General features: G+C 44.5%; 1 protein-coding gene across 1 annotated transcript in view; it reads right to left on the reverse strand.

The window, feature by feature from the left end:
* Positions 1–543: 543 nt before the first annotated feature.
* The window catches only part of LOC109482579 (chromodomain-helicase-DNA-binding protein 1-like), a 48440-nt gene continuing 26051 nt past the window's right edge, over positions 544–22932 (reverse strand). The window contains exons 16-39 of the mRNA XM_019785345.1: positions 22250–22466; positions 21766–21855; positions 20872–21062; positions 20261–20449; positions 18579–18735; positions 17374–17526; positions 16804–16875; positions 15387–15536; positions 14219–14367; positions 12914–13013; positions 12389–12481; positions 11806–11973; positions 10767–10945; positions 10288–10329; positions 6812–6954; positions 5940–6217; positions 5244–5360; positions 4543–4812; positions 3793–3930; positions 2970–3148; positions 2537–2636; positions 2045–2202; positions 1627–1761; positions 544–1303 (exon numbers count right to left, since the gene is read on the reverse strand). Coding sequence (XP_019640904.1) covers positions 700–1303; positions 1627–1761; positions 2045–2202; positions 2537–2636; positions 2970–3148; positions 3793–3930; positions 4543–4812; positions 5244–5360; positions 5940–6217; positions 6812–6954; positions 10288–10329; positions 10767–10945; positions 11806–11973; positions 12389–12481; positions 12914–13013; positions 14219–14367; positions 15387–15536; positions 16804–16875; positions 17374–17526; positions 18579–18735; positions 20261–20449; positions 20872–21062; positions 21766–21855; positions 22250–22466 — 4072 coding nt within the window. The 3' untranslated portion in view covers positions 544–699. The remainder of the gene's footprint in view (positions 1304–1626; positions 1762–2044; positions 2203–2536; positions 2637–2969; positions 3149–3792; positions 3931–4542; positions 4813–5243; positions 5361–5939; positions 6218–6811; positions 6955–10287; positions 10330–10766; positions 10946–11805; positions 11974–12388; positions 12482–12913; positions 13014–14218; positions 14368–15386; positions 15537–16803; positions 16876–17373; positions 17527–18578; positions 18736–20260; positions 20450–20871; positions 21063–21765; positions 21856–22249; positions 22467–22932) is intronic.

Consider the following 22932-nt stretch of genomic DNA (forward strand, 5'->3'; position numbering starts at 1 on the left):
ACAGGGCCAGGTACTTGGTTCCAGGACTAGCCTGGGTGCCAGACTGTTGCCAGGGTCAGTATACAGGCTAGCTCCTCAGCTCCAAGGCTAGACTGGGTGCCACAGGACCAGTATACAGGCTAGCTCCTTGGCTCCAAGCCTAGCTTGGACATCTCTCAAGTTGCAACTGGGGGCTGGCCTGGGCTTTTGACCCTGAAAACAGTTTGGCATCCAGGCTACTATACCTGTGTAGCAGACGGTTAACGTAACACTCGATATATGCCTTGTGCGAGGGGTGATGTTGAGGCATCTAAACGGCTTATAAATATAGAAGTGTGCCATTATTTCGCGATGCCTGCCTATAAAAAATGGCTTCACATCTTAAGTCAAACCCACGGCTGAGGAAAAGTGTGCAGACGGCATTGCCACTGGAAGTTTCGTCTGCACAGAGACTTTTGTTTTTCTTCACGACTATTTAACATCAGAGGGCATAAATACAAGCATCGGAACCTGTAAATTATTATTAAGTTATCTTCTCTTCCCTATTTACAACAGCCAATTTTGTAACAATCATACAAATAGTTTATTATTCATCTGTGATACTCTGTTTGAAAATTGGTCTCGTGTCCACGTAAAGTTCTTTCTTTTTTCTTCCTTTTACCTCTGGTGCAACATATCATTTTCACTAAGACAGGATTCTCCTCCTGACGTGAATGTCTGTCAGTGTCTCGAGTCTGTTCTTTCGTTACTTCTGTCCCCGTGGTCGAGGGGAGATCTGTGTTCTAAGGGCGATCTGTGCTCTAGAGGCGAGCGGTGTTCTATCAAAGCCCTGTGGTCCTTTGGGTCCTCCCTGGTTCTACTACTAGAATGTTCCTGCGTGTTTGAGGACCTGTGTTCGCTACTGTCTTTCCTCGACTTCTTCTTGCCGTCCGAAGACGAATAGGAGTCATCCTTTTTCCTGCGCTTGTGGTCCGACTGAGAATGGTGCAACCTCTGATCCCCGCCGCGTTCCCCTCCCGAAGACGAGTGACCACCGGATTCGGTGCGACCGCTCCGATGCGAACCGTCTTCCTTGTTCCCGGCGCGGTCTCGGTGTCTGGAAGAAGAGTCCCGGGACGAGCCTGAGTCCCGATCTCGGTGGTCCCGCGAGGACCGGTAGTCCCGGTCGCCCCGCTCGCGGTCCCGGTGGTCCCTCTCCCTGTCCCGATCGCGGTCCCGGTCCCATCGGTGGTCCGCGTTGTACCGGGAGGAGTCCCGCGTCCGATGGGAATCGTAGTCGCGGGCGCCCGGCCGATTGTATGCACTGCTGACCTCCCCTCGATGCCTGAAATGTAGTCAAGAGCATAGCTGAAATTACTATAATACATATATCTCCTCAGCAATGAAACCATCAGAAAGGAGATCATACTGTCAACTGCACACACATTCAGTCACCACTACTTCATTTTTCTCTGGTTGATCACTTTTACAAGTTATTCACTTCATCCCACTACAAGTAAAACACTTTCACTAAGCAGGTTTGTCACAGGAGATTAGAAATCCAGATAGAACATATATCAAGAAACTATAAATTCTCTAAGGAGTAAAATGTTTCAGATATAATCTGCTATCTGATGAAAGCTAGGGGGTTTCTTGAGAGTTCCTTACCTTTCCCTGAAGGGGTCCCTGCCGGGCTGGTACCTGTCGTGCCCCCACCTGTCCGCCCCGCCTCCCGTGCCGGCTCTCCCCGCCGTGTGGCCGTAACTTGAGCTGGTGCCGGGCCACGGGCCGTTACTCGTGAAACTACACAACAAAAACATGTCTTAGTACAGGCACTAGACATAGCAGAACACATACACACACAAGCAAGCACACACAAACACACACACACACACAAAAACACACACACACACCAAAGCAATACCATTCTCATGAGCGATCAAACAAATCCAAAGCAAAGGCCAGCAGACCCTGTGCACTTTGTGAAGGCCTCTTCACCACGTGTGCGTGTTGGCTTCCCCCCCCTCCCCCAGCCACTGCTAAGCAGACACCCCTCCCTCCCCCCTTGCTGTGTCTCCCGTCTCACCTGTCCCTGCTAGCGGAGTCACTTCCCCACCCTGACGTCCTCTCGGAACCCTGAGAAGGCCTCTTCACCACGTGTGCGTGTTGGCTGTCCGACGGTTCTTTCTTCACGATCGTGGAGTTGGAAGTCGCCGTCGGCTTGGTCTTTTCTTTGGTCTGCTTCTTTGGGAAATTGGGGGAAAGGACCTCTAGGTCAAGCTTTTCTTGCTTTATTTAAATTACAGCAACACTACTGTATGCAAATTCTTCACAAAGCACTTTTTTGACTTTGACTAACCTAGTTTTATCTGGTAGAGGTTCATTTTTTTCATTACATTTTGACATACAGATAGTGACTGTCCATGAGACTGATGTTAAGTGATCTTAAAGATACAAGTATTCAGGACCAAGTCACAAAACTTTGTACTGTAAGGCATGACATTCCTTATGAAAAAATGGCCAGCTTCTTTTACAAAAGGAAATCATTGAACAAAAATAACTTTTAAGTTTAACAAACCTCTTTCTCCTCCTCCCTCTTTTTGACAGCATGTTTGTATAGTTTGAAGAGTTTCCGGGCATCAAACTCGGTGAACTTGGATACGAATATCCAGAGATTACTGGAAAGACAACAGACAGACAGAATCATTGTCAATTTCTTTTGCCTAACACAAGCTGTAGTAGTTACATGTAGTTCAAACCCTTCATAGTAAGTTAAAACTCCTTCATAGTAGAGTCACCTCAGCTATGTCTACACTGAATTGCCAGAATGTTTAGATGTGCATGCAAGATTCCCCCACCAAAAACATTTCTCCAGCAGTTGTATGTAACCTTTCCTGATACATTTGTACATAGGCTTCAAAAACTATTGCATTGCATATCTCTAAATCTAAGTCTGAAGGCAATTTCTTTCATCTTTGTGCCAAGTCGATAAAATTAAGATCAACACTTACTTTCTCCACTTCTTGACTTCCTCGGCGTCTGTCCATTCCTTCAGGCACTCCATGATGCGGTCGCCTATTTTCAGCAGGCACTGCCTGGTGTGGTTCAGCTGTTCCTCCTCTGTAAGGCCCTCCTCAGGCTTGTCCAGCTGCTTTAGTGCCTTTTTAACTGGTCTCATCCTCTCCTTGCACTGTTTAGGGGAAAAGTTATGAAACAGAATCATTCGATGTCCGGTACAATTCTTCCAAGCTGCAATTTTGATGTGTAATCTAAACAACAGGCAAAACTGCTAAAGACATGCACTAGGGGGAGTTGAGGACTGATAAAATCTAGTCAATGTGACAGGTGGTCACTATAGACAGGAGTCTAAATGCTTGTGTCAATAGGAAAATTATCTGAGAGATCAGCAAAAAGTGGTCACATTGGCCAGGTGGTTTGTTGTTTGTTTGTTTGTTTTTATTAGATCTCCATTAGTGTTCAACTGACCACTATTCTTCCTGGAGTCCACATAAAATTCAAAATTATAACAACAGAAATGTACAGAATTCAACACAATATTACCATAAATTGAACAATTAAAAATAATTAACATAATTAAGTAACATAAGCTGAGTTCGAATCAGAGTGATCACTGACATTAAAGAAAGTAACATAATTAAGTAACATTTGAAATCAAATTAACAATCAGTTAATGTAGTCAACTATGAAACAAATTAACAACAAAATGGTGGTTCCAATGTAGAGGTGGTCACTGGTACAGATTTGACTGTACTGTACTCTTTTGGCTGAAAAGAATATTTTCAGTAAACAAAAAATCCTCACAGCAATACATACCATGTTGAAGGTTTCTTTGCCCAGATCGTCCATGTCTTCTAACACAGAATGCTGAGATGCGTCCGGGTCCAGGTCAGTGTTCAGGGGCTCTTTCTTGTTCTTCTCCTTGGGTTTCGCTGGTGTTGTTTTGTCAGCAGACTGAGGGGAATAATAAAGAAAGGTATTAAGATAATAAATCAGGCAGTGATACATTATAAGTATTCTTAGTTACAAAATCACGTAGAAAAACTTAGAGACATTAACCATAACCTTGAAGATACTAGCCTGTAGACAAATCAAAATCTACAACCAACGGTAAGACTTGGGAGAAGAGATGCTGTTCTATCAACCCGAGTGGTCCTTAAGACTGTCACTAAGCAAATTTGTTGACGAAAAAAGAAGAAAGATGTACCCTACCTCTTTGACAATCTTGGGAGTTTTGGGTTTCTTGGCCCATTTGACTGTATTTTTGACAACCAGTTCCTTTTGTCGCTTTTTTTATTCCTTCCTTCCTTCCTTTTCTTGTAATAATAATTTATTTGACTGCCTAGAAGTTGTCTCTTGACTTAACAGTGAGCAAATCAAAATAAAAAAGGAGCCTACCTCTTTGACAATCTTGGGGGTTTTGGGTTTTTTGGCCCGTTTGACTTTAGTCTTGACGACCGGTTCCTTGATGTTGTTTTTTTTATTCCTTACTTCCTTCTTTTTTGTAATCGCAATTTATTTGAGTGGCACTGCCTCGAAGCAAATTAGTTTTATAAAATATCATACCTCTTTAACAATCTTGGGTGTTTTGGGTTTCTTGGCCCGTTTGACTTTAGTCTTGACGACCAGCTCCTTGATGTCAGTTTTGTCGTTGCTGTCCTCCACCTCCCCCTCTTCTAGCGGTTCCCGATGTTCCTCTGGATCGAGGTTTGGTTCGTCTACCGGAGCTTCGTTCTCCTTCCGCTCCACGAACTTGACTTTGGCTTTGGGTCTCTTCACCGCGGTCGGGTCTTTGGGCTGTTTGGGCATCCGGGGTCTTCTCTCCTTCTTGATGACCTGCATAAATGTACAACAGGAGAAACAGTTTATTATTAGACTTGAGAAGATGATAACTATGAATTTCAATAGGTACTGTGCAGGGTTAAGGTTAGGACCTTCTGTTAACCATCTTACGTAACTAATTATCACTTTTTGCAGTCCCCAAAGAGCATTCTTGCCCCAATCAACAACCAAAATTTACGATGATTGCTCCATACACAAGGAAAAATCAGCGAAGCACTCTGATATTGTGCAAAGTACAAATGGGAATTCTGACATTAAAGAAAAACTCAAGCCACTTTTTTTGGCTACTTTAGGAACAGACAACCAACCCAAAGGCCACATTTGATTACGACCAGGTTTGGCGGTCTTACCGACTTTATGTGGTGTCCAAAAATTCAACACTACAATTCACAAATTTTGCACCAAACCTAAGAGTCCTGCCTCACCTTCCCTTCTGCGAGTGCCTCCTTCTTGACTTGGTCCTTGTTCAGCAGCCTGATGAGGTACTCTGCTCGTGACTGCAGGTGTTTGGCCTGGGGTTTCTTATCCTCATCCAGGAGAATCTGTTACAGTAGGAAGGAGAAACAAAATTACATTATGTAGCCATTAGTCTTGACAGCAGTCAAAGAAGCTGGTGTGTGAAAGGCAGTGTGGTGTGTGTGTGTGTGTGTGTGTGTACATGTGTGTGTGTGCATGTGTGTGTGTGTGTGTGTGTGTGTGTGTGTGTGTGTGCGTGCGCGCGGCGTGTGTGTGTGTATGTGTGTGCGTGTATTTGTGTGTGTGTGTGTGTGTGAGATAGCGTACCTGCGCACATGCATGTGCGTGAAGGACCCTACCTTATCCGACAGGTAATTTCCGGGTCCACCGTGTGTGTGTGTGTGTGAGTGCACAGTATCCCAGCTACCCATCCCGTACTTGTGTGTGTGTGTGTGTGTGCGTTTGTGTAGGACGTGTACGTACGCACATGTAGGACCCTACCTTATCTGCACTGTATCCCAGCTGCCCATTCCGTGTGTGCATGTATGTGCGAGTGTGTGTGTGTGCGTGTGTGTGCATGTATGTGCGAGTGTGTGCATGTATGTGCGAGTGTGTGCGTGTGTGTATGAGTGCATGTGCATGCCTGTGCACATGAAGGTTCCTACCTTGTCCGACAGGTTAAGTTCAGGGTCCATCTGCACTGTGTCCCAGCTGCCCATCCCATACTCGTAGATGCCGACCAGCAGAGCGGAGTCCTCCTCCGCAGCCCAGTCCACGTCCCAGTGGGCCAGCTTGGCCCTGCACGGCAGCCGGAACTTCTTCCGCTCCTCCGGGTCCTCGGGGATGGCCTTGGCCAGCGGTAGCATCTCCTCCTCGTGTCTCAGGATGGACGGAGCGTTCACCGTCACTGTGGACAGCTTCAACGTTGGGCCGCGCTTCTTTCCTGTTGTTGGGGGAAACAGCAACAGTTAAAAGATCACAATTTATATTATTTGGTTGAATTAATAGCTGTATATGTTGTAATTGTTGTTATTGTGATTGTATTGTATTGCGTTGCTTTTTAAAAAAACAGGATTGTCTGAAAAACAGGTCAAATGACCTGAGTACAAATATCCTGTATAAATAAATAAAGTAAAGGTGAAAAAAAGGGTTTAATAAGACATTTTGTATAATGGATTTTTAAGTGATTGGTATGAGGGGCCTTTTATTGTTAAACCATTGTCATGCTAGGCTCTTGGTGAATTTGATACAGAAAAAGATGGACCCTGGAACTTCTGGCTTTTGAATTACATTGTAAAACAGAAAAGAATTTGGCTGACGTAAAAACAACTCTAAATGTCCCTGTTTAGTAAAGAATATAGTAGGTTTTACCACTACACACAGAAGTAAGCTTCTATCTCACTACATGCTGTGCCTATTTAAAATAACTAAAAGGTTTGGAAGGTTTAAACAGGTGATTGCCACCTGCTACGTAAAATCCTTCAAAAATGTGGTAAATCTCAATGAAAAATGAATAAGGCTTCCAACAACAACTTGCCATCGAATTCTGGGTTCTCCTTCATCTGTTTCTCGTACTCCTCGATAGCCTTGACGCAGCCGTCGTGCAGCAGGTCTCCCAGCCGCTTCAGGTCTGCGTACGACTTCTCCTGCAGCTCCGCGTCGCCTGCTATAGCCTCTAACCTGGAGGGGGGGGGGGCAGACACAAGGACCAGAGTTAACAACCTAGGATTGAGGTGTTCAAAAATTAGCTATAGCCTCTAACCTAGAGTACAGATGCTAGGAGCACTGGTATCAACCTTGGATGTTCAAAAATTAGCTATAGCCTCTAGCCTAGGGGACAATTGCAGGTTAAGGTAAACCTACAGTAGGTGTCACGAAACGATAGAAATAACACATGCAGACTATGCATGATGTACAATATGATTTCAATACCCGAGTTATCAAACCAGGATTGAAGTGTTCAAAAATTTGTTTTTTCCACAGTAGTAGAGTAGAACTCATTCCTAGGATGGACATCATCACTAGCTTTAACCAATGCTGGCAGATCCAGACAAGGTGGCGGAGTGGGGGTTTATGTGAGACAGACCATCCCGTCTCAACGTCGGTCTGATCTCGAGCGGGACGACCTGGAGGTTTGTTGTGTCGAGGTAAAACCGGAGAAGGCGAGAAAGACTATCCTCGCGTGCGTGTACCGACCACCGAACTCCGGTTCTGAATGGAGAGACTCTGCCGAGTCACTCGTCCGCACTCTCAGCCAAACCGCAGAAGATGAAAACGTGGATGTCTCGATCATGGGGGACTTCAACTCTGACCTGCTTAAATCTATTCAGTCAGAATCTTCAGTGGAATTCCTGAAGGGTCTGTACCAACTCGTCCCTGTCATACACCAACCAACCCGTGTCACGGAGACTACTGAGTCATGCATTGATAACATTTATGTTTCTAACCCAGTCAGATACAAATCAGCTGCGAGTGTAGCCTGGGGGCCTTCAGATCATCACCTCATTCTGACCTGCTCTAAATCAGGAAGAGAGGCTGGTGTGGCTCACCAGTATGAACATAGGTCTTACAAGCATTACTCACAGCAATCCTTCATTGACAGCTTAAAATCAGTCAGATGGGATACAGTACTCGACTGTGTGGATGTTAGCGAGGCCTGGAATGCCTTTACGGACATTTTCCTGAATGTTGCCAACGAACACGCCCCGCTCCGTAAGAAAACACTTCGGGAGAACAACCGCACAGCCCCATGGATGACTGACAGGGTGAGAAACATGATGGGTCGTCGGGACGCTGCCAGACGCAAAGCTATCAGAACAAAAGTTGTACAGGACTGGGATACTTACCGTGCTCTGAGAAATCAGACAACATCTCTGATCAGAAACGAGAAGAGAAGTCACTTTGCCAAAGCTGTGTCAGAGGCCAAGGGTGACCAATCTCTCATGTGGAAGATCATAAACACTTTTACAGGGAAATCAAAATCCAAAGGCCGAGTCCAGAAATTGGTGCGAGCTGACAACACTTCCACGTCTGACCCAAGCGAAATGGCCCAGGAATTCAATGATTACTTTTCATCCTGCGCTTCACGACTTACGGATGAGATACCAGATTCCCAGGAGGATCCTCTCCGCCACATCCCTGACCCCTCGACAAAATTCAGTTTTGAAGGTGTTGAAGAGTCAGAAGTGATGAATGAACTTTTAAGGCTGAAACAGGAAAGCAACGGGGTTGGACAAAATTCCAGCTAAACTTCTCAAAGACTCTGCCCCAGTGATTGCAAAGCCTCTGACTCATATATTTAACTTATCACTCGCCTCTGGAGAGGTTCCATCTGACTGGAAGGAGGCTCAGATCTCACCTGTACACAAGTCTGGCAACTGTGCTGATGTTGGTAACTACCGCCCTGTGTCTGTGCTAAGTGTTACGTCAAAGGTAATGGAAAGGCTTGTATGTAATCAAGTGACACGTTACCTGACCAGATGTGAACTTCTCACTACTTACCAAAGCGGGTTCAGGAGGCACCATAGCACGGGGACTGCTGTACAGAAGATTGTAGAGGACATTAGATCTGGTTACAACTGCAGTAAAGTCACAGTCGCACTATTTCTGGACCTACGGAAGGCTTTCGATTCGGTTAACCATGACATTCTGTTAGGCAAACTTGATAAGCTTGGCTTTGACAGTGACGCCATGAAATGGTTTTCCTCTTACCTGTCTGAGCGCTTCCACTGCACGTGCCTTCAGGGTCAACACTCTACAAAAACTCGGGTCTCCTGTGGGGTTCCTCAGGGAAGTGTTCTAGGGCCCCTACTGTTCTGTCTGTACGTTAACGACTTACCCAACGTCATTGAAAAATGCAGCATCCACATGTATGCTGATGACACAGTCCTGTACTACTCGGCTGACTCCGTGAAGGCCTGTGAAGAGACTGTCTCTATGGACATGAAGAGAGTTGTAAAATGGCTAAACGAAAATAAGTTGCTGTTACATCCTGACAAAACCAAATCGATGCTCTTCGGGCTCCCTCAGAAATTGAGGCATGCTGGGACATCCGTCAACATAACAGACGGTGTGAATGTATATAAGCAAGTTGATTCGTTCACTTACCTGGGCATTACTCTCGACCCATCACTCAGGTGGGCAGCACATGTGCACAGAATCACGAAGAAGCTTCTTAGAGGACTCGGAGCCATGGGGCGTGCTAGAGCCTTTGTTACAAAGGAAGTTCTGCGTACCATGTACCAGACACTACTACTGTCTCATCTGGAGTATTGTGCCACAGCATGGCTACCAAGTCTTGTACAAGGCAACAAGACTCTTATGTCACAGCTGGACAGACTGGTCAACCGAGCTGCAAGGCTTATTACAGGTCACAAACTCCAGGACCATGTCTCAGCGGTTAACCTGCGAGCTGAGGCAGGGATAGATTCTGTGCGCAAACGGACAGAAATCACAACCCTTGTCAATGTCTTTAAGGCAATTCGTGGTAGTGCGCCGGTGTACATGGCATCTCTGTTCAAGTGGGAGACTCCTCCAACATTAAGCGTACGGACTACTCGCTCAGAGTTAAAGCGTCTTAGGGACTACGACCCTCACCTACTCTTCTGTCCACCAGTAAGAGTCACGGCATACCGGAGCAGTCTGCAGTACTATGGTCCTTACCTGTGGAACACTCTTCCGCTACAGCAACGACAGCTCCTTAGTCTCAGGACTTTTAAACAGAACATTAGAAGCAGGACTTCTCAGGACTTTTAATACAGATAATTAGGAGCAGGACTTCTTAGGACTTTTATACAGAGCATTAGGTGCAGGATTTGACACTCTTGATGTTTAGGATGTTGTAATTTAGTAATAGTTTATGTAATGTATATTTGTTGTGTGTATTTTTATATGTATCCAGGATTACCTGAAAAGCAGGCCAAATTGGCCTGAGTTGTAATTACTGGTTAAATAAATAAATTGAAATTGAAAATTGAGCTAAGTGTGCAAAAGTTTGATGCAGATTGTACTCACCTTGTGAGGGGCATACCAAACTTCTTGTAGCTCTTCACAAACCTGAAATGACAGGCAGAGAAAAAAGGCACAAGTTGAAAAAAGGTGTTTGACTCGTGCAGTTATTGGTAGATTCATAACCCAAGAGATTAACTACAAAGTTCTCCCTGCGACCTAAGCTGGTAATGCATGCATATTTGGTGCTAAACAACTACCTTAGCACACCAAAAAAAAAATGGATATGATTTTGGAAACGGTCAGATGTTTCAGGTAGCATCCACTACCTTTTGTTAAAAGATTTTTCTTCACATATCAATCACTAGTTCGTACTTATAAACCTGCTTTTATGACAAGTCTCCAGTCTTACTGGAGGTTGTCAGAAAAGGTTTTTAAGGTAGTGGATTCTACCTTTAACATCTGACCATTTCCATAATCATATCCAGTTGCTTGTGTAACTGTTTTTTTTGGCATAAAAACTATTAAATTTTCGATCCACAAACCTCCTGACTTCCGGGTCGGAGAAGCCCTTGATGGTGTCCCTGGGGACGGTCCTGGGACGGCCGCGTTTGCGAGGCTTGGCGTCAGCGTCGCTGTCCGAGTCACTCTCGCTGCTGGACGAGGCGCGTTTCCGCTTCCGCCCGCGACGGGTCGAACCCTCCGATTCACTGCCGTACTGCAGCTGGGGAGGAGGAACGTGCATGTTATACTGTAATCCAGTCTGAAGAACAGTGAAAGCACCACAGATATTTCTTCGGAATCTAAAGGTTTTGGTATGGAATGATATGGCCACGTGACAGTCATTGGGCCAGAGTTCCAATCTGTGATAGTTCTACGACAGAAAAAGTTTTTGAAGACCTAAATCCTTGGTTGATAACTCTGGTACTTGAGGGCATGACTATTTCTTGTTCTTTTCCGAGCTGGTATTAGGTACTTAGTAGTTGGTACGTCCACCAATTTATTAGTCATTTTGTACTTCATGCATTGTCTGGACATTTTTCGTCTGTCTTCCAATGACCACCAATGTTGATCCATACCTTAGTGACAAAGTTCCTCTGCCTGGGTGGTGGATGCATCTCGATGAGTTCCCGTTGTTTCTCCTCGATCTTCAACCACCCTAACCACTAGAATGTCTATCTCACTATGTCTCAAGTCTAAAAAATCCCTACCTTAATGACAAACTTCCTCTGCCTGGGCGGCGGGTGCATCTCGATCAGTTCCCGTTGTTCCTCCTCGATCTTCAACCACCCTAACCACATATTTTTGAAACTTGTGTTTATGTCAGAAGTCTAAAAAATCCCTACCTTAGTGACAAACTTCCTCTGCCTGGGGCATCTCAATCAGTTCCTGCTGTTTCTCCTCTGTCTAGACGAGATTCGAACCTGAAACCTTTAGATCCTAAGCGCAAAACCACCCTACCATAGTGACAAACTTCCTCTGCCTGGGTGGGAGATGCATCTCAATGAATTCCTGCTGTTTCTCCTCTGTCTAGACGAGATTCGAACCCAAAACCTTTAGATCCTAAGCACAAAACCACCCTACCTTAGTGACAAACTTCCTCTGCCTGGGTGGGAGGTGCATCTCGATCAGTTCTCGTTGTTTCTCTTCGTCGTCGACTTTCTGCCGCTCTGCGGCGGGGATGATGTCCTCCCACGTCTTCACGGCCGGCTCCGGAGGGAGCTCCTCTTCCATTGTGGAGAAGTTCGCAACCTTTGGGAACGAAGGAATGGTTTAAAGGCATCTAATACAATTTCAGGGCGGCAAATCAAAAATATTCTGGATGAGGAAATCTGTCTGATACTGACATTTACTGTGATTTCTTAGCACATTTTCTTCATCATTTCATACTTGAAGCATTTGAAGTTGCACCAGAACAAGCTATATGCAGTACCACCCAAAAATTACTAGAACCAGCCTACAATACAAAGTGTGATAAATTATTTGTAAACAGTAGAAAAAAAATAACTGCTCTATATAAGCAGATGACACATGTTACAGTTCATTTCATATAGGGAAATGACTGTTTTGACATCTATTGGTTGCTGTTCTGATGGCAGTCAGAAGACAATTGTGTCTAGTGTCCCTGGTACTGGTAACTGGTATCACCGTGGGAGAGTTGACGTACCTTAAACTGTGAAAGCAGCTCGTGCCCTGCGCCCGCGTCGTCTACCATCTCTGCTGTCTCCGCACGACGCAGGATCTCATCTATGTCCATCTCCTGTTAACAACAACAACTTAATGTTACTACATTATCTATTTGCTTTGTAATAGGAGTGTTTTAACTTCACACTTGAAACAATTCTGTAGTCATACAATTGAAATGCAATCACGGCCTTTATATCATTTATCATTACTGAGATTTATACAATCAGCTGGATGCCCCCATTCAACAGTTGAGTTGATGTCCAAGGGAGCTCAGTCCACAGAGATTATACAAAATCATTCTTTGAATGAAATATACATGTACACACACACACACGCACACACACACAAAAACACTCATATGATTCACACACACACACATTCACACACACACACACACACATTCATTCATTCACACACTCACACACTCATTCACTGTGATACATTGCAGGTATTCTTTGAACAGAGCATACTTGTCTACTGCACGAAAGAAGGCTGACAAACTTACAGGCATCTCTTCTTCCTCCCCTTCGTTTTCCTTGAAGAGGTCCTCAGCACCAAACTTCAGGATAGCAGACAGCTCTTCTTTGTTGAAAGGTGTGGAAGTGCTGGAACAAAAGGAATAATCATTGATGATACCTCTACAACATAATTCCACCGGGTCACACATATCAGTGACCGGGAAAAAACAATCTACAATGCAACGTCAGCCTATAAAATGCACTCTTGCATGTCTTAACTGTGCGTAGGGAGTTCTACACTAGTGATTTCTAAAACACAAGTGGGAGTAGGTATATGTAACATGGCAAATATATGTGTATGGGGGTTAACCATAGTCAAAGTCATACTTTGCACAGTCACTTAGCACAAAGTCATTCTGAAGCATTTTTCCTTTCAGTTTGAAATGTCATGTTTGTGTTAGATATTGTAGTGAAAATCATGTGGCATCACGCACCTTGCAAGCCAATATGCTAGCTGGATTCCAGAACCTTTTCATTTGTTAGTCCATTTCACTTTACATCAATCAACATTTTTCTGTATGTTGAAGAGCAGTGTTCTTTGCATGGTATCAAACTCCATAAGCTGCATACAGCAAAATACCAGGCAACACACAGGCATGCTAAATTCCAACATGTCACCTACCATAGGTTTCCACCACCACTTTGTTTTCAACATGAAAGATGAAGGACAAAACATTTTTTTAAACTACTGTAAGAGGAACTTTGTTTATCCTAATATTTCATTATATTGTATTGAGCTCCGAGAAGAATAGTGCTCACTACAGGAAAAACACTAATGGAGATCTGGATAAAACAAAACCACATTCTGGCATACTCATTTCCATCTGAGTGAAGTGAGGAATGTCGTATAAAGTGCCTTCCCAAGGGCATGAGTTTGGTGACTCGGCAGGATTTGAACCCGGGACCTCCGGGTTCTGAGCCAAATGCTCTGCCGTTATACTACACAAAACCACAAACCGAATGTAGCTTATGTAGTAGCGTGCGTAGTCCAGTGGTTAGCGATCCTGCCTCTGGACTGAGAGGTTGGGAGTTTAAATCCCCGCTGTTGTCGCTCACCCAACATGCACACTACTGTTTAGGGTCGCAGTCCTTAGGACGGGACGTTAAGCCGTGGTCCACTGTTCATTGTGCTTGTCAAAAAGAGCTAGGGGAATTTCCCCGGTACAATGAACCAGTAAATACTGTTACATAGCATCTGTCTTCTCTGTCACGACCAGTGGAAGAGTAGCTCTTCAATGAGCTAAACTGGTTCGAGATCACTTTCACTTTCACAAACTGAACTTGTTCCTCACCTGGAAGGAGCAGATGACTTGGAGAGGACAGTCCGTCCCGACGTGTCCATCCTCTGGATCACCAGGTGGTCCAGAACCATCTTCTTCTTCGCTCTCTCGATGATGTCCTCCTCCACACTGCCTTTGGTCACCAGACGGTAGATGTTCACCTGTGGGGGGACAAAAGGCAAGGGTTAGGAAGGTAAAAAAACAGATTGTGTGCAACTTAGTGTTGTGGTCTGTGTTACACAAGGAAAGGAGGTCTGGAAGACAGCCGCCCACCTATACATGTGGATGTGCAGAAAAGACACACAGGTCTACGAGCAGATGGCATGGGGAAGGCTATGTAAGACAGGAGCTTCTGGGCTGTCGTGTTGTTCAAGTGGCAAAGGAGAACTGGCACTCCACGTAAATCAAGACTTAGTATCATGTTAGGTTAGGAAAATGCCTCAGTTTGGCAGGACTTCACTTGACATTTCAATTAAGTGTCACTAAATTGACAAGGATTGATTTCGACACATATTTTCTTTGGCTACAGATGTTCCCAATTTTCCTAACTTAGAGCTTTTAGCCATCAAGCTTCTAGGGAACAATGAAAGGGTTACTAAATAAATGTGATGTAGCCAGGGTTGTACCTGTTTCCGCTGGCCTATCCTGTGTGCCCTGGACTGTGAGTCCTGGGTTCTAGTCCCAGTGTGTTAACGGCTTAATGCGTAGGACAGTCCAGTAGTACAGGCCGAAGAATTTCAGCACCCTCTGCTACATTTGTTAACAGCATGCATTCCTCTAACCCGGAATCAACACTTAAACGGACAGACCCACTGTACAGAACACAACTTGTATTGACTCTCTCCACATACAATACAGAGTGATCCCTACGGGTACCAGTGCACATGTGCACAGTAACTATGGCGGGAAAGCATAGATCTACCAAAGTGAACAGAAGAAAACCTACCTGTTTCCTCTGGCCTATCCTGTGTGCCCTGGACTGTGGGGCCGGGGTTCTAGTCCCAGTGATCATAAGAAAACCCACCTGTTTCCTCTGGCCTATCCTGTGAGCCCTGGACTGTGGGGCCGGGGTTCTAGTCCCAGTGATCATAAGAAAACCCACCTGTTTCCTCTGGCCTATCCTGTGTGCCCTGGACTGTGGGGCCGGGGTTCTAGTCCCAGTGATCATAAGAAAACCCACCTGTTTCCGCTGGCCTATCCTGTGTGCCCTGGACTGTGCCTGGATGTCGTTCTGCGGGTTCCAGTCGGAGTCGAAGATGATGACGGTGTCGGCCGTGGCCAGGTTGATCCCCAGCCCCCCCGCTCGCGTAGACAGCAGGAAACAGAAGTCCTGAAAGAAGGAGAAAAGAACATTTGAACATCTGTTCTGTCACAAATACACCAAGCCTGAGCATCAGTGTGCAAGCACATCTAACCCTTGGAAGACGAGGACCAATTAACATTAATGTGGAGTGGAGTGTTTGCCGTGCATTGGTAGGCCACGAGTTTGATCTCCAACCCCCCGCTCGTGTAGACAGCAGAAAACAGAAGTCCTGATAGTGTAACAAAAATATATAAAAACCTGTGCTACCACAAATATAAAATAGGAGTAGAACGTTTGCCTTGGATTTGGTAGTTTTATCCCCAGCTGAGGCGTACTAAAGACTTGAAAAATGGCACGTACTGCTTTCCCTGCCTAGCACCCTGCTTTTAGTACAACCCAGATATGCTGGCTGATGGTATCAGAACTTGGGTAGACTCTAGAGCATAGGTCAAATTGTGAAGAGCACACACTAAGCTACTACTTTTCTCTCCTTGCTGGCTCAAGGTATAACCATCAAAGATTTGATGAACAAAGGTGCAATATTGGCCAGAATACAAGAGGCTTTCGACTTTCACAAAACTAGACAGCCAGAGTACGTCGATGAAGGTTAGACATCCAGGTAATACGATTTTTTTTTTTTTTTTTAAACCGAATTTAACATCATTTTTCCCCAACCGGGGGTTAGACGTGCTTGCACCAGGTACAAGTCTTTTTTTTGAAGCAAGATTTTTACGGCTGGATGCTCTTCCTAACGCCAACCCAAACCCTAGTAGGGCTCAGGAACCCTCTAACTGAGGGGGGAAATGTGTGTTAAGTGCCTTTCCCAAGGGCACAACGTCTGGGTGCATGTCCGGACATGTCTGGGTCCAACCCTGGGGATTGAACCTGGGTCTTCTCGCTTGACAGTCGGACGCTCTATCCACTACACCATACAGATATACCACGATATGCCAAAAAACAGTTACTCAAGCAACTGGATATGATTTTGAAAACGTCAGACGTTTCAGCTAGTATCCACTAGCTTTCGTCAGTGACTGAGAGACCAGAGGGGAAAGCAGGTTTATATACACATCCTGTTGATTGATATGCAAATAAAGTGAAGACAAATTTTTGGAAGTCAAAAAAGGAACAAAAGTCAGACAAGTCAAGACAAGACGATGCAAATTAGTCTGAAAGCTCCTGTTATACAGGGCAGGAGCTTAAGTGTTGTCTGTCCTCGGGGCTGGGAGTGCCAAATCCCAAGACAGCCAGAGACTTAGGCAGATCCCAAAGATAGAGGAAGAGTGAGACTAACCTGAGATCCCTCAGCGTTGAAGTGGTCCAACGCTTGTCTTCTAATCTCACCCTTGATGGAACCGTCCAGTCTCTGTAACAAATGGACAGAACAGATAAATACAGACATGCCATGTGATACTGAATGTGCAAACTCTTCTTTTATAATGGTTGTCAGCATATATTTATAGAAAGAGAGAGAGAGAGAGAGAGATATGTAATTGACCTTTCGATATGAGATGCCTAAGGCCATTTGGACGGGTAGCAAGAGTGTAGGCCCTGGACATGGAGAACCTAACCAAAGGAAGCAAGGGCCTAGCTACTCTACTAGACACACAGGCACATGTACCTGTTCCTTACTTGGAATGGGAAGTGTTTCCTAGTGAGGTACTCAGCCAGGATATCCAGGGTTAGAGTTTAAGGGTCAGGGTTATGGTTTAAAGGTCAGTGTTAGGGTTACAGGTCATGAACCTTACCTGGAATGGGAAGTGTCTCATGGTGAGGTACTCTGCCAGGATGTCCAGGGTTACAGTTTAAGGGTCATGGTTAGGGTTTAAGGGTCATGGTTAGGGTTACAGGTCATGAACCTTACCTGGAATGGGAAGTGTCTCATGGTGAGGTACTCTGCCAGGATGTCCAGCATGCGGACCATCTGGGAGAAGATCAGGACGCGGTGTCCGGTGTCTCTCAGCCGAACCAGCAGCTTGTCCAACAGGAATAACTTTCCACTGCTCCTCAGGAGTTGCTGTAAGACATACGAGCATCTTAAGAAAGCAGTCTATGTAAGAAAGCAGTCTATGTAAGAAAGCAGTCTACGTAAGAAAGCAGTCTACAACTTCTCACTGCTTCTCAGGAGTTGCTGCAAGACATACGGGGTGCTTAAGAAAGCAATCAACTTAAGAAAGCAGTCTACGTAAGAAAGCAATCAACTTAAGAAAGCAGTCTACAACTTTCTGCTGCTTCTCAGGAGTTGCTGCAAGACATACGAGCATCTTAAGAAAGCAGTCTACGTAAGAAAGCAGTCTATGTAAGAAAGCAGTCTATGTAAGAAAGCAGTCTACGTAAGAAAGCAGTCTACAACTTCTCACTGCTTCTCAGGAGTTGCTGCAAGACATACGAGCATCTTAAAAAAGCAGTCTACGTAAGAAAGCAGTCTACGTAAGAAAGCAGTCTACGTAAGAAAGCAGTCTACGTAAGAAAGCAGTCTACAACTTCTCACTGCTTCTCAGGAGTTGCTGTAAGACATACGAGCATCTTAAGAAAGCAGTCTACGTAAGAAAGCAGTCTATGTAAGAAAGCAGTCTACGTAAGAAAGCAGTCTACGTAAGAAAGCAGTCTACAACTTTCTGCTGCTTCTCAGGAGTTGCTGCAAGACATACAGGGAGCTTAAGAAAGCAGTTTCCTCAAGTAAACACAATGGCTTGTCCATTAGGAAATTCTCGTATATGACTTGGGTTTATATGACAAACTTTATTGGGATCCACACTTAGCTTTTAAAAATGAAGCTAATCTTCCTGCGGTCCTTCAAGACACACATGGCAAAACATAAATACATTGGCAATTACATATTAACACAGCTTAAGATAAGGACTATTTTAGCCATAGCCAATGTTTTAGGGCTGATGCAAGGTAGGATTCTACCAAGGTTTTTACTAACCGACGGAGGCCACATACTAACCGTGACGAGGCTCTGTCCGGGTGGTGGGTCCTCCGGGGGTCTGACCAGGAAGGAGTGGTTACAGCACTTCTTCTATCAATTTTGTATAGGACTGTTTAGAGCACAGGAGACATACTAACCGTGACGAGGCTCTGTCCAGGCGGGGGGTCCTCCGGGGGTCTGACCAGGAAGGAGTGGTTACAGCACTTCTTCAGCTCCATCATGATGTTCAGGAAACTGCTGGTGTTCCCCTTCATCCCCTTCGTCAGGGCCTTGTAGTTCTTCGTCAGAATCCACCTGAAGGTAACAAACGTTTCAGTTCAGTTCAGTTTATTACGATACCCTTTAGCCCATTACGGCTAATCTTCCAGGGTTCATTACACATTACACACACAGTACAAATATACACATGACTACAAATTTGCATACACGTTGAGGTCACACGTCAGATAAGGTACTAATTAAAGCTAAAATCATTGAACAAGCAAATTATCGGCTAAGTATAAAACCAATATTATCATTACTAAAAGATTTCAATATAACAACTATCATCATAATTAAAACCATTAAGTTGCATACATATACAATTGATTGATCAATCTCTTCAACCGCCTCTCATCGGGTACAGCCTTAACCTCATTTGGTAGTGCACTCCACAGCTTAACACATCTGTAGGTAAACATCTCCTTTCCACTGTTGTTCTTAGGTTTCGCTAATGAATAAAATTGTATACTGACTGTCTGTGACATACTGTAAACTTTCATGATCATTAATTTTGTTCATGAACTTTGAAGACTGCAAAAATTTCCATTTGCCTTATACATGTACATGTACCACGAAACGAAACCACACAGCCTTGTAGTTCTTTGCCAGAATCCACCTACAGGTAACTTACAGACGTTTGTGACACACTGGAAACTTTCATTATCATTTGTTCATGGACTTTAAAGACTGCAAAAATTTCTGTTTGCCTCATACATGTACCACGAAACGAAACCACACAGCCTTGTAGTTCTTTGTCAGAATCCACCTGCAGGGTACAAACGTTTGTGACATACTGTAAACTTTCATTATTATTTGTTCATGAACTCTAAAGACTGCAAAAATTTCCTTTTGCCTCATGAAAGTACCACGAAACGAAACTACACAGCCTTGTAGTTCTTCCTCAGAATCCACCTGGGGGGAACATACAGTGCTTTTCACCATACTGTTAACTTTAAAGGTATCCAAAGCAATGGCAAAAGACAAAAATAAGCCTGATAAGGAAATCTATCTGATCTTAACATTTACTGCCACTTCCTAGCACATTTTTGTAATCATATCATACTTTAAGTGTTTGGAATAGCCCAAACACAAGCTACATAATTTATATGTATGTGAGGAAAACGTATTTTTTGGGTATTGCCCGTAAATAGCTAGGCTTGAACCTGTCTAGGATGCAAAACAGGCAACCATTTTCCATTAGTGATTGTTGCCTCACAGGCATCAGTAAACTTTGGGATCAGACTTGTTCAGACCTTGTGGAAGGTTTTCTCACCTGTAGAACTGCTTCTGTATGGCCGACATCTCCACCCTGAGGATCTGTTCCACCTTGGCAGGGGTAGGGTTAAAGTTAAGGTGCAGGGAGAGGGTTAAGACCTAATACAGAAGGTTTCTGTACCTATAAGACCTTGTAGAAGGTTTCCTTACCTGTAAAACTGTTTCTGTATGGCCGACATCTCCCCCCTGAGGATTCGCTCCACCTTAATAGGGTTAGGGTTAAAGTTATGCAGCAGGGAGAGGGTTAAGAGACTTGTTCAGACCTTGTGGAAGGTTTCCTTACCTGTAAAACTGTTTCTGTATAGCCGACATCTCGACCCTGAGGATTTGCTCCACCTTGGCGGGGAGCGACTTCTCCACGTCTTTCTTGACCCTCCTGAGGAGGAAGGGCTCCAGCTCCTTGTGCAGGCCAGCGTAACCGTTCTTGTCGGCGTTCTGATGCTCATCCTCAAACTCTTCCCACTTCAGGAACCTGCAACAGGAGGGTAAAACATTACAGTGACATCTAAGTGGTCCAGGCTGTAGAACCTAAAGGTTGTGGGTTTGAATTCCTAGCAGACCACAATGTTGTGCCCTTGGGTAAGGCACTTTACACCTATTTTTTTTCCCTACAAGACCAACTCACAATCCATCAATAGAAGATTAACACCAGAATCTGTAACAGAAGGAATTTGCAATGGACGGGACAACTCGATGCCAAGAATATCCTATGTACTATTGTACATTTAATGTACAAAAATACCTACAAAAATATTTGGGTGCACCAGTGCACTCACGAAAAAATGGGTGCACAGCTCCAATTTTAGGTGCACTTACAATGTAGGTGCACATGCATCCAGTATTTCGAGCCCTGAAACTGCACGCTGAATAAAGACAGAAATACAGATGACCTACCTGGCAGGCATGATGAAGAAGAGCAGAGCCCACAGCTCCTTGAGAGAGTTCTGTAGCGGCGTGCCCGTGATCAGCAGTCTGTGGTTGGAGTCGAAGCCCTTCAGGGTTTTGTACAGGAGAGAGTCGTCGTTTTTCAGTCTGTGGGCCTCATCCACAACTAGACAGGCCCACTCTACTCCACCCAGGAATGACTGCAATAATAAAACAAATAATAATCAATAAACAACAAATAGCAGGACAGAGTCGTCGTTTTTCAGTCTGTGGGCCTCATCCACAACCAGACAGGCCCACTCGACTCCGCCTAGGAATGACTGCAATAATAAAACAAATAATAATCAACAAACAACAAATAGCAGGACAGAGTCGTCGTTTCTCAGTCTGTGAGCCTCGTCCACAACTAGACACGCCCACTCGACTCCGCCTAGGAATGACTGCAATAATAAAACAAATAATAATCAATAAACAACAAATAGCAGGACAGAGTCGTCGTTTCTCAGTCTGTGGGCCTCGTCCACAACTAGACACGCCCACTCTACTCCGCCTAGGAATGACTGCAATAAACAATAATCAACAATTGACAATCAACAAACCATTTAGCATGAAAGTTCAGCTGAGTTGGTAATTTAGGTGGTGAAAATTTGAATTGGAGAACAGTTTAATTTTTCACTAACTTAACAAACCATTCAAACCAGTACTTTACAACAGAGATGGCAGCACAAACTTTGAGTGCCTCGAGTCAAGAGTTCTATCTGTGATAACATGATGTTACAGAAGCGGTGGATTGCTCATTTCATGACAAAGACTGTCCTAGTGCCGAAAATTTGTTGGGTAAGTCCAATTTCTTGTGTTGGAAATTACAGTTCAACCTTGCTACAGGATAAAAAAAAGGCTTACCTTATCCTTGAGAAGGATCTCGTATGTGGTCAGCAAACAGTTGAACTTGAGCTTCTTGTTTCCGGGGTGACACCATTCATATTCCCTGATCTGAAACAAGCGATAACACGTGATTGCAGTATCCAGTATTTGATTATACTGATGGCAAGTGTGATTTGGTGAAGAAGCCCCATCAAGGCAATGACATGTATATTCAGAGCTTGAAACGCTTTGTTCTGCATATCTGCAATGGTGTAGATAATTTGAAAAAATTTGAAAACATTGAAAATTTTACCTGCACCACTCAGATTTAGGAAGTACAGGATCACACTAAAAACAGTTGTGTTCATAAGCCATTGTTGTTATTTCTTTTACAATTCATAGTTGACAAAGGTGAACACAGCATATAGGTAGACATCAGAAATACCTGCACAGCCCCAATTTTATGTATTACTGAACAATCCCGCATATGCAGGTACTAGTATTTCAAGCCCTGTGGTCCCACCTTGTTCCTGCTCATAACGTCTCCAAGGTAGATAATGACGTTCATGTCGGGAGCCCAGTTGTTAAACTCTCGCTGCCAGGCTGCCATGGTCGACAGGGGCACCACCAGCAGAAACGGGCCGTACAACGCGTGGGTGTTGAACAGGTAGGACAGGAACGATATCGTCTGGATGGTTTTCCCCAAGCCCATCTCGTCTGCAAGGATTACACTGTTGTTCCTGGGGATTGTAGAGAAGATGGTAAGAGTTAAAATCCTTCCCAGAAGCATTTCGGTATATAGGGGTAGTGCCCAGCTCCATTTCTTTAGCCTTTGGGTTGCACAAGGCCATGACAGCAGGGGAAAAGCAGTCTGTGCCATTTTTCAAGTCTTTGGAATGATGGTGCAAGGTTTGAACCCAGACCAATCGAATGCAAGGAAAAGACTATACCCCCTTGGCCATTGTACCAGTTCAAGCAAGAACGCATGACAAAATAAAGTACACATCAAGTAAATGTATCTTAACCCTTGTCCTGCTGGCATTCCTGGCACAATACTTTTCAATAATTTCATGTCTTAATTAGATCATAGACCCCCAAACTTTTTTGCCCTGCAGTGGCATAGTTACTTCCGCCTTCGTTGAATTTTGCTGTCACAGTGGTGTGATGCGTTGCACGAGAAATACCCCCAAATCGTACCTATACAGG

This window comes from Branchiostoma belcheri, unplaced genomic scaffold (assembly GCF_001625305.1).
Source record: "Branchiostoma belcheri isolate BF01 breed outbred unplaced genomic scaffold, Haploidv18h27 scaffold6, whole genome shotgun sequence".
NCBI lineage: Eukaryota > Metazoa > Chordata > Leptocardii > Amphioxiformes > Branchiostomatidae > Branchiostoma > Branchiostoma belcheri.